Genomic DNA, 14,750 nt, shown 5'->3' with positions numbered 1-14,750 from the left:
TTTGCCGTGGCAGGATTCAAACTGTGACACTAATAAATCAATCAATCAATCAAAGTCAGAAGTGGGGCTATTCACTGATTATTTCATCATTCACAACTCCTCAGATACTGAAGCAGTCGATGCCCAAACACAACAATGTCCAGGTTTGAGCTGACAAGTAGCAAATAACATTCATGCCACACAAATGCCAGGCAACAACCATCTCCAACAAGAGAATCTAACCATCACCCTAAGGTGGTCAATGGCATTACCACTGCTGAATCCCCCACTATCAATATTCTGGGGTTTATTATTAACCAGAAACTCAACTGGATTAACCACATAATGCTGTGACTATGAGAACAGGTCAGAGGCTAGAAATCCTGCAGCGAGTAACTCACCTCCTGACTCCCCAATTCCCTATCCACAATCTTCAAGGCACAAATCAGGAGTATAATGAAATACTCTCCACTTGCTTGGATGAGCAGAGCTCCAACAACACTCAAAAAAGCTCAACACCATCCAGGACAAAACTGCCTGCTTGATTGGCATCCCTTCCACAAACATTGACTCGCTCCAACACCAGTGAACAGTAGCAGCTGTGTGTACTATCTACATGATGCACTGCAAAATTTCACCAAGGCTCCTTAAGTAGCACCTTCCAACTCCACAACCACTACCATCTAGAATGACAAGAGCAGCAGATTCCAGGTAACACCATCACCTGCAAGTTCCCCTCCAACAATTAAAAAAAAGGGCGGCAGGGTGGCACAGTGGTTAGCACTGTTGCCTCACAGCTCCAGGGACCTGGGTTTGATTCTCGGCTTGGATTACTGTGTGTGGAAATTGCACAGTCTCCCCGTGTCTGCATGGGTTTCCTCCAGTGCTCTGGTTTCCTCCCACAGTCCAAAGATGTGTGGATTAGGTTGATTGACCATGCTAAATTGCCCCTTAGCGTCCTGGGATGTGTAGGATAGAGGGATTTAGCTGGGTGAATGTGTGGGGTTGTGGGGATAGGGCCTGAAGTGGGATTGTTGTTGTTGCAGACTTGATGGGCCAAATGGCCTCCTTCTGCACTGTAAGGTTTCTATGATGATTTCTATGAACAACTCACCATCCTGGCTTGGAAATATATCACCATTCCTTCACTGTCACAAGGTCAAATTTCCTCCATAGTAGCATGGTGGGTGCACCTACACCACATGGACTGCAATGGTTCAAGCAGGCAGTTCACCATCATCTTCTCAGGGCGCAATTAGGGTTGGGCAATAAATGCTGGCCTAACCAGCGAAGCCTAGGTCCCACAAATGAATCGAAGTGCAGCGGATTTAATTCCAGCTATTGTCAGAGCATTGGAGGCATCATTTAGAGCCCCGTAATAAACTTAAACATCCTACATTCGAACAAGAACGAGTCATCAGGATTCCTGGTCCCATTATTACCTGGCAACCTCAGTGAGAAAATGTACATCCGTGATCAAGTAGGGACAGGATTGGGCATAACTCTAATGCGTTCCGTGATGAAATAGCTAGCCAACATTTCTAATGTAAAGTCACACATCAAGAATAGCCACTTTGATGAGTTAATGGAACATGTGAAATCATGTTGGCCTTCACTGGAATGGTTGAGTACAGGTGCAGGGATATGTTATTGCAATTATATAGGGGCTTGGTGAGGCCAAACCTAGAGTACTGTGTGCAGTTTTGGTCTTCTTTTCTGAGGAAGGATGTTCTTGCTCTCAAGAGAGTGCAGTGAAAGTTTACCAGGCTGATTCTGGGGATGGCGGGACTGATGTATGAGGAGCGATTGACTAGGTTAGCTTTGTTTTCACTGGAGTTCAGATGAATGAGGGGGAATCCAAGAGACTTACAAAATCCTAACAGGACTAGACAGGGTAGATGCAGGGAGGATTGTGGGAAATTCCAGAACCTGGGGTCACAATCTGAGGATTCGGGGCAGACCATTTAGGACGGAGATGAGGAGACATTTCTTCAGCCAAAGAGTGGCGAGCCTGTGGAATTCATTACCACAGGAAGTAATCAATGCCAAAACATTGAATGTATTCAAGAGGCGGCTAGATATAGCACTTGGGCTGAATGGGATCCAAGGTTAGGGGGAGAGAGCAGGATTAGGCTATTGAATTGGACGGTCAGCCATGATTGTGATGAATGGCGGAGCAGGCTTGAAGGGCACATTGGCCTCCTCCTATCTTCTATGTTTCTAATATCCTTGTAATTGGATATTGAAAAAAGGTGATAAAATTCAATGAAATAGTTCAGTTTAGTAGTGGCATTGGATTTATGGTTTCTGAAACATAAAAGCAAGCATTACAGAAAGTCTGGATTTTCAAATGGTTTTTGTAAAAATAACTTACAAAGATCCTGAGTAGGAATTACAAACATGAAAGAATTTCCACACGAATAGGCCTTTTGGAAAATATATTAGACATATACACCCTTAGGTTAAGATTACTCAGGAAAATGCTTATGCCAAAGAGAGAGAACCTGTGCTGCAGAAACTGGATATAATTTGCTTGTCCTGCAGGCCAATTTTCAGCACCTTCTAAATGAATTGTTCATTTGATTTTGCTTTGGAAATGAAGCTAAATCAACAGTAAAAATTTTAAATTGTTTTTTGAAGTTGCTGTACAGTATCAGCTCAGGTTGGAGCTGCAAACAAACCTGTAGCTTTAGTGGCCCCAAAGCATATCTGTACAACATTCATTCCTTTACTCACTGCACACTCTCAATCAGCATCCATTTTATGAGGGTTGGCTGATTGTGTTGTCAAACACACAGTTTCCTCTGAATGAGATGAGCAGGCTTGTAGTTACATAGCACCTTTCACAACTCACAATATCCCAAAGCATTTTACAGCAAATAAAATACTTAGGAAATGCCAATTTATGCACAGCGTGCTCCTACAACCAGCATTGTGATCACAACCATATAATCGAATCAGCTGCTAGTGATGTTGCTCGAGGGATAAATATTGGCCAGGACATCATGGGATAAGATGCCTGCCCTTCTTTGAAACTGTGCCATAGGAATCTTTCATGACCAGCCAGAAGGGCAGACAAATGCTTGGTTCGACGGGGCATCCAAAAGGCAACAACTCGAACACTGCAGCACTCCCTCAGTGTGGCACTGAGAGTGTCAGTCAACATTCTGTGCTGAAGTTTCTGAACTGGGGCTTCAGCCCACAAGCTTTAGACTGAGAAGTTACAATGCTGCCAATGGCTGACTAAACACTTGAAATGCAAGAAAATGGAGGTCCATGTTCTGAAAGTGATCAGCATTAGTCCACTGAATGGACCAGTTCAACATTTCCACAAGACTTGCAGCAGGAACACTTTTAATTGAAGCCAAGATTCTAGAGGATAGAGCCAATGTTGAGTCTGGATGACAAGGGTCATCCTGACACAAAAGTTTGGCCCTATGCTCTGTCCATTGATGCTGTTAGACCTGCTAAGGTTTTCCAGCATGTTCTGTTCGTTTCAGATTCCAGCATCTGCAGTATTTTGCCTTTATCTGAATATTGTTCTCATTCGATACAAGCAAATGCTTCCACTGTTACTTTTACGTAAATTTATAGAATATGGGTAAATTCTCTCCTTGGCCTTCAGCAGAACTTTGACAAAAGGTGGTACATAACAACTCTTTTTTGAGAAGTCATGTAAAGTGTGCAGTAAACGATCCCTCTGTAAGATACCATTTCTGTACAGCTTTCAAAAGCAGGATTATAAAGTGAGTGAAGCTTTGCTTTGTTAACGAGTTACATAAATAAAAAGACTGGTTGCTGCCAGAGATTGAGTTTTTTCAAGGGTGCTCTAAAGAAAGGAAAGAAAAACACTCCAAATTTTGCTGTTATGTCAGTAAACATTATTGAGGAATATTTTCTTTCAGTAAAAACCCAACTGCTGGCAAAACAGGAAAGGAGAAATGGCAGAAAAACAGAGTTTTGCCAGTGTAGCCACCATTTCTTCCTGGTGTGCTTCATCCACTGATTGAAATGTAAATCATTCTATAGCTTACTTTCTGCCCCAGTATTATTTTTGTCTGATGGTTCCAGCTATTTCTCATCACAGGTCTTGGAACTCTATCGTTGCAAACAAATTAAAGATTTGTTTTTTCGACATAGGACTCAGACAACACAAGTGTCTCCAACTGCAATTTTTTTTCTCTTCAAGACCATGTGTCCATAACTGAGGTCTTGTGGCGTAGCGGGTAGTGTCCCTGCCTCTGTGCCAGAACCTCCGGGTTTGAGTCCCATCCTAGGGCTTGATGGCCAAGGAATGTGACATTCATAACGTGACCAAACAAGTTGAATGTGCCAATCTGCAAGCCCTTCCCAACATGCCAGTGGCTGGTGGTAAGAGGGGAGACTCCCAGTGAGCTATGCTTGATGGCTATAAGCTCCTGGTGATAGACTAGTGACTTGTTCCGGGAATAACTAGCTATGAAAACAGATGAATGTGTGCCTTAGTGCACCACCCAGGTGCAGGAAGTGAATTGGAATCCGTAACTTTGAGGCATACAGACATGTAGGACTCTCCAAAGAACTTAGGGGTTTCAACTAGCGTCATCTGTTGGCAGCTCAGTGTAAGCCACCTAGATAAATATTTGATAGATTAAAGAACAAAGAGCTATGGGGAAAATGGCACAGAGAAGGAGCTGAAGCCGTCATAGATCAGCCATGATCATGCTGAACGGCAGGGTAGGCTTGAAGGGCTTTGTGGCCTACTCCTGCATCTATCTCTTGCGTTCAAATCGTGACTTGCAGTGGTTTGATGGGATCAAAACCTGCCCAGTGGAAGAATTACAAATCATACAAATTTGGCAGCATCATTATTCTGCAGACACAGACAGATCTAGATTCTGCACACTCTATTACTTGGAGCAGTAATAGACTGCAGAATCTAGATCCATCAATGGCCAATGAATAGTTATGGGATAGTGAAGATAGATTGTGAATGTGAATTAGAAGACTTTCCTTTATAACCTGCATAACAAAGACAGCTTCCTGCTTTTTACCAGGTTTGTGTACTTGACACAAGTTCGTTCCTCAAATTCTTATGAGTCCCTGATTATCTTATCCCAACAAATTACCCAAAGTTCACAGTCTTTCCTCTGAGACTCAGTTTTGAATCCACCCCAGAATGAAAACTTCAGTTTCACATCTGCTAATGCTATATAAAACACACTTGGGAATTTCATGCTGAACTGATACACAGTAAATACTGTTTGAGGCCTTGAATAGTTGTCTCAGTCCCAACTTGTCTGTTTGACTTATTAGTTGGGTCAATATCTCAAGACTGTGCCATGAATCTTAAGTAAGAAATTGCCATATCTATGACATAAAATACGCTCAAGAGGGGGTAAAATCAATGCCCAATTATAGGGTCATGGAAAAAAAAACAGGGGAATGGGATCAATTGGATAACTCATCCAAGAGTTGGCAGAGGCACAACGGGCCAAATGGCCTCTTCCGTGAATCATAGAATCTACAGTGCAGCAGGAGGCCATTCGGCCCATCGAGTCTGCAAAAACCACAATCCCACCCAGGCCCTTTCTGCATAAGATCATGCATTTATCCAGCTAGTCCCCCTGACACTAAGGGGCAATTTAGCTTGGCCAACTAACTTAACTTGCGCATCTTTAGCCTGTGGGAGGAATGATGTGGACATGCCAGCATTGGACAGGGGTAAACAGAGTAAGGACTTTCACACCACCAGGTTAAAGTCCAACAGGTTTATTTGGTAGCAACAGCCATTAGCTTTCAGAGTGCTGCCCCTTTGTCAGGTGAGCGGAGAGTTCTGATCACAAACAGAGGATTTTGTGATCAGAACTCTCCACTCATCTGACAAAGGGTCAGAGGCCCAAGAGCTAGTGGCTTTTGCTACCAAATCAACCTGTTGGACTTTAACTTGGTGTTGTGAGACGTCTTACTGTGGGAGGAAACCAGAGCACCCGGAGGAAGTCCACATTGACACAGGGAGAACATGCAGACTTCGCACAGTGACCCAAACCAGGAATTGCACCCGGGTCCCTGGAGCTGTGAGGCAGCAATGCTAACCACTGTGCCACAGTTCCACTGTGTGCTGGATCAATTTATGATCGCCATCGTAACATGGCAAAAGGGAGCACACTTTTCCCCCCAATATATCAAATATAATACAAAGGGCCAGAACTGGAACATCACTAGTAATAATTTCACAGTATGTTCTTCAAAGAAAACACAGCAACAAAGTTCTACATCCCTATCTACAAAAGGGGAATTCCACTTTTGATCACCAATTGAGTTGTTGTATGTGGAAAGAAGAGCTAATTTGTGAAAGAACCAGCATGTCAATGTTGGTGAAAACAAGATGACAAATAGTTCATTACCTTGCGCAACAGCCACCATGAAATTGGTAAGAGTAGAGGTGTGGGAACTCCAAAGCACCAGAAGCATCACCTGAGAGAAAAAAAGGACAACTGTCAAAAACAGTGAGTAGACGTTCAAGTCTTTATATCAATAGCACACTTATTAAATAAGAGGCTTATAACATGAGATGATAATTTGCTGCCACAGCGTGCGAAAATTATTTTCTTTGGTCCTTAAAAATGCACAATTGAGACACATTATTGGAATCGTTCTAGATATGGCTTTATTTCTGCTACTATGTAGCACAAAACTGAATATTCAAAACATAGAATGTGGATGTCTTTGTTACTTGGGCAGCACAGGGGTAATGTTGCTACTTCACAGCACCAGGGACCCGGTTCAATTCTGGCCTTGGGTGACTATCTGTGTGGAGTTTGCACATTTGCCCCATGTTGTGTGGGTTTCCTCTGGGTGCTCTGGTTTCCTCTTGCACAGTAAGAAGTTTGACAACACCAGGTTTAAGTCCAACCGATTCATTTGATAGTAAACTCGCAAGCTTTCCTGTGAGTTTACTATCAAATAAATCAGTTGGACTTAAACCTGGTGTTGTCAGACTTCTTACTGTGTTTACCCCAGTCCAACGCCGGCATCTCCACATCATTCCTTTTGCACCCCAAAGATGTACGGGTTAGGTTGATTGACCATGCTAAATTGTCCCTATGTGTCAGGGAGAATTACAGGGTAAATATATGGGGTTACGGTTTCAGGCCTGGGTGGGATTGCTTTTGATGCAGGCTGAATGGGCCAAATGGCCTTTTTTCTGCATTGTGGGTCTTCTATGATTCTGTTATCATGGAGATACAAGTGAAGAATAGAGCAATAAAAGGGAATTAACTACTACTGTGTATTTTCTGTTATCACTGTAATTTTACATGTTCGGAAGTTGAATCAAAATGTAACCTGGTAGAAAAAAACTTCATGGCCCAGAATTTTCAGGGATGGAGCGTGGGGGTTTCTCCTCGTACAATATTGGCAGGAACCCTGGAGAAATTATGTAAATGGTTCTCACCTTTCGCTGGTTCATCCAAGTCCCTGTTCATGAATCCTCCAGAAAATTCAAACAGGTATCCTACCTCGAGAATTAAATACCTTTCCTTCTTTCATATAACTGATAACGACAAGCACTCTGAGTCAAAAATAACCCGTGGCGAGACAAGGCTTTATCAAATTCATTCCTCTGCTACACTAATACAACTGCTGTCATACTGATCTCTCTGCCCTTGGCCTCCTGCACTATTCTAGTGAAGCTTAATGTAAGTCCGAGTAACAGCTTCTCATCTTTCAATGAGGCACTTTGCAGTTTTTCATGCTCAACAATTTCAAATCGTTACCTCTACCCCAGTTTGTTCCTTTGTGGTTTTGATTTATTTTTCTGCCTTTGGGTGGCAATTGTTCATCATTCTGCCATTCACATTTTTTCTAGATACATTTTTCATTTATTTACTTGGTCCATTCGTCTATCATCCCTTTAATCATTTAATCACCCGTGCCTTCCATCCTTTTACACATCCACCTTTTTGTTTTTTTTCACACCTTTCACCTGCTTAAAACCTACTACATTTCTGACCTTTCCTAGTTCTGATGAAAAATCATTGGCCTGAATTGTTAATTCTGTTTCCCTCTCCAAGATGCTGTCTGACTGGAATATATCCAGCATTTTCTAAGACTTTGTAGCATCTGCATATTCATCTCCAAGTATGACCATTGTCATGTTATCATGCCATCTTTTAATGATCCACACAAAACTGTTCTTACTTCATTTAAACATAAAAGCAATAACCTTCTATTCTTTTCTCCCTCAAACACTTACTTAGCTTTCCCCTTAAGTGTATATTTTTAATTCATTTGTGGGACATGGGTGTCTCTGGGTGGCCAGCATTTATTGCCCATCTCTAGTTGCCCTTGTTCAGGGGGCAACTGAGAGTCAACCACATTGCTGTATCCACGTTATTTACCTCAACAACTCCTTGATATTTCCCCGAGTGGAAATATTCTCTCTGGATTTATCCTGCCAAACGAGGGAGGGAAATTTGCCCATGCTGGGGGCATTTCAATCTCATTTCTCTTTCGTGATTTTCGTGATGCATGATGTGAGCAAGTTGAAAATCCGTGCCATGCAAATGCTTAAATCCCTATGAATTTTTAAAATAAGCACTGCAGGAATCTAAGGCAAGGTAAATAGGGTATTTTGAGAATGTAACAAAAGCAAGTACCAATGATCAAGACATAAGAACATAAGAACATAAGAACGTAAGAAATAGGAGCAGGAGTAGGCCATCTAGCCCTTCGAGCCTGCCCCGCCATTCAATAAGATCATGGCTGATCTGTCGTGGCTCAGTTCCACTTTCCCGCCCTCTCCCCATAACCCTTAATCCCCTCTCTTATCAAAAACCCATCAACCCGCTTCTTAAAAATATTTAGCGAGGCAGCCTCCACCACTTCAACGGGCAGAGAATTCCAGAGATTCACCACCCTTTGAGTGAAGAAGTTCCTCCTCAACTCCGTTCTAAACCGCCTCCCCTTTATCTTGAGGCTGTGCCCCCTAGTCCTACTGTCTTTTTTGAGCGGGAAGAGTCTCTCCACCTCTATCCTATCCATCCCATTCATCATCTTATACGTCTCAATGAGATCTCCCCTCATTCTTCTAAACTCTAGCGAGTACAAGCCTAGTTTATTCAGCCTCTCCTCATAGCTCAACCCCCTCAACTCCGGTATCAGCCTAGTAAACCTCCTCTGCACTCCCTCCAGGGCCAAAATATCCTTGCACAGGTGCGGCGCCCAAAACTGCACACAGTACTCCAGCTGCGGCCTCACCAATGCCCTATACAGCTGCAGCAAGACCTCCCTACTTTTATATTCAATCCCCCTCGCTATGAAGGCCAGCATCCCATTCGCCTTCCTGACCACCTGCTGCACCTGCAAGCTGGGTTTTTGCGACTCATGCACAAGGACCCCGAGGTCCCTCTGCACCGTCGCCTGCTGCAGTTTTTCGCCACATAAGTAATAGTCCTTCCTACCATTCTTCCTACCAAAGTGGACCACCTCACACTTGCCAACATTAAATTCCATTTGCCATTTCCTGGCCCATTCGCCCAGCCTATCTAGATCCTTCTGCAGACTCTCCACACCCTCCGCACAATTTGCCTTTCCCCCAATCTTGGTGTCATCAGCAAATTTCGACACCCTGCACTCGGTTCCCTCCTCCAGACGCTGAACAATGAAGGCTTTTTCAACTAAACTTTGAACATTTGCCAACATTAGTCTTAAAATGCCAGTTGCTTTAAATAAAACAGTACATGTACCTGAAGGGTGAGCTGCCAAGATCAATATGACCACACTGTAATCAGAGAGAAGATAAATAAGTTGCAAAACAATTCTTTCACTTGCTATGAAGCAAAAGTAAAGCCATACTGTATGGTCACATAACTCATTCGGTCATTGTTTTGATTAAGCAGTAAAACAATACTTTGGGAAGCAAAGATGTAGGGCTAGTCCAGGCATTGAAATATTTTCTACTTAACAGAGGGGCTCAGAGATGTAAGACTAAACAAAATAGTACTTTCCCACCAGTACTATGGTTTAGATAGGTTTACAACGGTTGTTTCCACCTGTTACAATTATGAGCTATGTTTTGGGAGTGTCTTTAATATATGGTAAAATGAAGTGGGCTATGTGAGCTGTTCTAAATTGTGCCTGACAACAAGTCTGGTGGTTTGTTTTGTTTAGTAAGTAATCTCACAACACCAGGTTAAAGTCCAACTGGCTTATATGGTAACATGCGCTTTCAGAGTGCTGCTCCTTCATCAGGACTCATATAACTCACCCGATGAAAGAGCAGCGTTCCGAAAGCTCGTGTTACCAAACAAACCTGTTGGATCGTAACCTGATGTTGAGAATCTACTTACTGTGCCTATCCCAGTCCAACGCCGGCATCTTCACATCTTGTTTTTTTGTAAACGAGATTACAGGGGCCCAGACTGTTTTACTGGGAAGAAAGTGCAAGATTTACACATTTGGAGACAGCAGCAGCAGCATGTTTGCTAACAATCAATAAACCAAGTCTCCAAATCCCAGAAAAGTGTTGAGAATGTTGGTTTGTAAACAAATGTGTTTAATCTGTTCATTTCCTTCCAAGATGAAAGAGAATTAGGCTCTCAAGGATAGCTAATCAGTATTTCTACCTGTATACAAGGTCCATGTGATTCACACTGCCATATGGGTGGGCTTTGAAATGGGAAGGGTACAAGGAAGCCATTGTGATATCATGTTATAGGCTTTCCTATAATACAAGAATATAAGAAATAGGAGAATGTGGTCATTCAGCCCTTTGAGCCTACTGTCATTCAATGGCTTATCTTCTACTTCAATACCACTTTCTTACACATCCCCTTGATGTTTTAAGAAGTCAATCAAATCTATCAATCTCAATCTTGTACATGTTTAATGACTGAGTCTCCGCAGCTTTCTGGGACACAGAATTCCAAACATTCACCACCTGTTGAGCGAAGAGCTTACTCCACATCTCACTCCTAAATGACTTGCTCCTTATTCATAGGTCATGTCACCTGGTTCTAAACACACACCCACTGCCAGTGACATCACTGGATATCACAGACACATGACGAGACAGCAGCTATTGGCGGCAAGATGCTGACGTTTAACATGCAGGAACACGAGAGGAAACTCACACTTGGATTGGAAAGAACAAATTTCTGGGGAATTAAAACAAGGCTGGAAGATTTGCCTAGATTTAGCTAGAGAGATCAGTCTCAAGGGAAGACATTTCATAGAATCATATTGGGTAGAAGAGGTCCATCAAGGCTGCAGCAACATGTGAGAAACACCTGACCTCCCATCTAATCCCATTTACCAGCACTTGGCCCACAGCCTTGAATGTTATCATGTGCAAATTGCTCATACAGGTTCTTTTTAAAGAATATGAGGCAACTTGCCTCTACCACCCTCCCCAGGCAGCAAATTCTAGATCATCACCACCCTCTGGGTAAAAAAGTTTCTCCTCACTTACCCCCCCAAACCTCCAGCCTCTGGCCCTGAACCTATGTCCCCTCATGACTGACCCTTCAACTGGACTTAACAGTTTCCAGGCTGGAAATGGAAAGAATAATTTTAGACTGATTCTGGGAGAATTTAATGCCTACTTAAAGGGCAGAGTAATGCAATAGTGACACCTGATAGTGGACATTTTTTGGTTATGTTAAAAGTTCTACTCTGTACTTTAAAGGGTAAGTTGCCTTCAAAAAGAGTGTTCAGTCAACAGCCCATTTTAGTCTGTTTGCTAGAGTAAATGTCTTAAAGCATGAAATCCTCTTTGGTTATCGGTTCAGGTAGTAACTGGAAGTTGTAATTTATTTTTAAAAGTTATCAATCTCTAAAGTGATCATGACAAATCAGGGACACAATTTGCACAATTTAAATCTATGGGCCGAGAAAACCTTTGCAGTATTTATCGAAAATGTCCATTACTGATGGCTTGAAGGGATGTGAAAAACTTGAACTGAGAAAGAAGGAAATGTTAAAATGATTTAGAATTCCAAAGGTAAGAGAAAAAGATGCATTTCGGAGAATAAAGATAGCACAGTGGTTAGTACTGCTGCCACACAGTGCCAGGGACCTAGGTTCAATTCTGGCCTCAGTCACTGCCTATGGGGAGATTGCACTTTCTCTCTGTGTCTGCGTGGGTTTCCTCCAGGTGCTTCGGTTTCCTCCCACAATCCAAACGATGTGTGGGATAGGTTGACTGGCCATGCTAAGTTGACCCTAGTGTCAGGGGAATTAACAGGGTACATATGCAGGGCTACAGGAATAAGGCCTGGGTGGGATTGTGGTCAGTACAGATTCGATGGGCCAAATAGCCTCCTTCTGTAGAATAGGGATTCTGTGAATTAAAAAGAAAAGAAATCATTAAATTGCAAAGAGAGATAAAGAGAAGATAGAAAATTTGAGGGCATAGGTTTGAGGTGAGAGGGGAGAGATACAAAAGTGTCCAGAGGGGTAATTATTTTGCACAGGTGGTGGTGACTGTCTGGAATTAGGTGCCAGAGGTAGAAGAAGCAGGTACAATTTTGTCTTTTTAAAAGCATTTAGACAGTTACATGGGTAAGATGGATATATATGGGCCAAATGCGGGCAATTGGAACTAGTTTAGTGGTAAAAAAATGGGTGGCATGGACAAGTTGGGCCAAAGGGCCTGTTTCCATGCTATAAACTTCAATAACGCGAAGATTTTTGTGGTACTTATTAAATGACGTTTGTTGGATCATATAGGGTAATGAAGCCTGATGAAAATCTTGAAAAGAGAGGGTGTTGCTACTAGATGAATTTAGAAGCAGCATTCTTTAAGAATCGAGGCCTGACAGATCAACAGAGGGTTACAACAATAATAAAAAGTTCAATGGTAAATTATGAAAGAAATGTAGCACAAAATATGAAAACAGATACCACAATATTCTATAAAGAGTAGCTGAAGTCAATATTGGTCCCTTAGAGGATGAGACTGGAGTTAATGGGGAACATAAAAATGGCAGACACTAAATCAATATTTTGCCTCTGTTTTCACAGTGGAGGACACCAGAACCATTCCAATCGTACCAGGTAACGCAGAGATTGTTGAAAAGGAGGAACTTAAAATAATTGTCATTAGCAGGGAAAATGTACTGAGCAAGCTGTTGGAATTAAAGGTAGGCAGGTCCCCGGGGCCTCATGGTCTATATTCTAGGATCTTAAATGAGTGGTAGCAGGGATAATGGAGGAATTGATTATAATATTCCAATATTCTCTGGATTCTGGAAAGGTCCTTGTGGATTGAAAAATGGCTAATGTAACGCTGCTATTGGAAAAAGGGAAAAGGCTGGAAGCAATAAACTACAGACCAGTTAATTTAATGACTATTGCTGGGAAACTGTTGGAATCCATTAGTAATGTAATAGTAACAGGACATTTGGAAAGTCAAAACGCAATTCAGCACAGTCAGCATAGTTTTATGAAGGGTGAATTGTACTTGACTAATTTGCTGGAGTTCTTTGAAAATGTAACAAGCAAAGTGGATAATGGGGGTCCTATAGACGTAGAGTATCTGGACTTACAAAAGGCATTTGATAAGGTGTTGTACAAAAGATTAGTACAAAAGGTAAGATTTCATGAGGTTGGGGATAATATATTGGCTTGGATAGAGGATTGGCTAACCAACAAAAAGCAGAGAATGGGGAAATTTTGAATGGAGAATTTTTTTTTCCAATTGGTAAACAGTAACTAGTGCTATGCCACAGGGTTTGGTCCTCAGGGCCCCAACTATTTACCACCTTGATGCAATAGAATGCGCTTTAACCAAATTTGCAGAAGACACTAAAATAGATGGGAAAGCAATTTGCAATGAGAAATAAGAAATTTACAAATTAATGTGGATAGCTAAGGTGATTGGACCAAAATTTGGAATTTAACATGGATAAGTGTGACGTTATCCATTTTGGTCTGAGGACTAAAAAGTCAACTTATTATCTAAATAGAGAGAAATTTCAAAATGCTTCAGTTCAGAGGGATCTGGGTGTCCTAGTGCACAAATTGCAGAAAGTTAGTACTTCAGATAATAATAAGAAAGGCAAATGGAATTTTGGCATTCCTTGCTAATGGAATAGAGTACAAAAGCAGGGAAGTGTTGCTGCAACTGTACAGGGCATTGATGAAACTGTATCTGGAGTACTGCGCACAGCTTTGGTTCCCTTACTTAAGGATGGATATAAATGCATTAGAGGCAGTTCAAAGAAGGTTCACTAGGTTGACTCCAGGGTTGAAGGACTTGTCTAATGGAGAGAGATTGGGCAGTTTAGATCTATACTTGTTGGAGTTTAGAAGAGTGAGAGGAGATCTAATTGAGGTGTATAAGATGTTAAAGGGGATTGACAGGGTAGATGCAAAATGATGTTTCCCTTGTGGGACATTTTAGAACAAGAGGCTATAGTTTTAGGCTGTGAGCCAGATTTAAAACAAATGAAGTGGAATTAATTCACTCAAAGGCTTGTGAACGTGTGGAATTCTCTATCCCAGAATGAGGTGAACGTCGAAACACTAAACAAATTAAAGGAGATAGATAGATTTTTAATTTATAGGAGGATGAAGCATTATGGGAAGAGAGCAGGAAGGTGGAGATGAAGCCGAAATGAGATCAGCCACGATCGTACTAAATTGTGTTGCAGGCTCGAGGGGCTGAATTGAACATAAGAACATAAGAAATAGGAGCAGGAGTAGGCCAACTAGCCCTTCGAGCCTGCCCCGCCATTCAATAAGATCATGGCTGATCTGTCGTGGCTCAGTTCCACATTCCCGCCCTC

The 14,750-nt window shown here is 42.1% G+C and overlaps 1 protein-coding gene across 3 annotated transcripts in view; it reads right to left on the bottom strand.

Moving 5' to 3' along the window:
• Nucleotides 1–14,750, bottom strand: part of slc35d4 (solute carrier family 35 member D4) — a 155,569-nt gene that overhangs the window by 79,464 nt on the left and 61,355 nt on the right. For all 3 annotated transcript variants that reach the window (XM_080194459.1, XM_080194461.1, XM_080194460.1), the window contains exons 11-12: nucleotides 9,708–9,742; nucleotides 6,366–6,435 (exon numbers count right to left, since the gene is read on the bottom strand). In XM_080194459.1, the coding sequence (XP_080050585.1) occupies nucleotides 6,366–6,435; nucleotides 9,708–9,742 (105 nt within the window). The remainder of the gene's footprint in view (nucleotides 1–6,365; nucleotides 6,436–9,707; nucleotides 9,743–14,750) is intronic.

This window comes from Carcharhinus amblyrhynchos, chromosome 8 (genome assembly GCF_965287045.1).
Source record: "Carcharhinus amblyrhynchos chromosome 8, sCarAmb.v2.hapA, whole genome shotgun sequence".
In the NCBI taxonomy this organism is placed as follows: Eukaryota; Metazoa; Chordata; class Chondrichthyes; order Carcharhiniformes; family Carcharhinidae; genus Carcharhinus; species Carcharhinus amblyrhynchos.
This window is presented reverse-complemented; position numbering and strand designations above follow the sequence as displayed.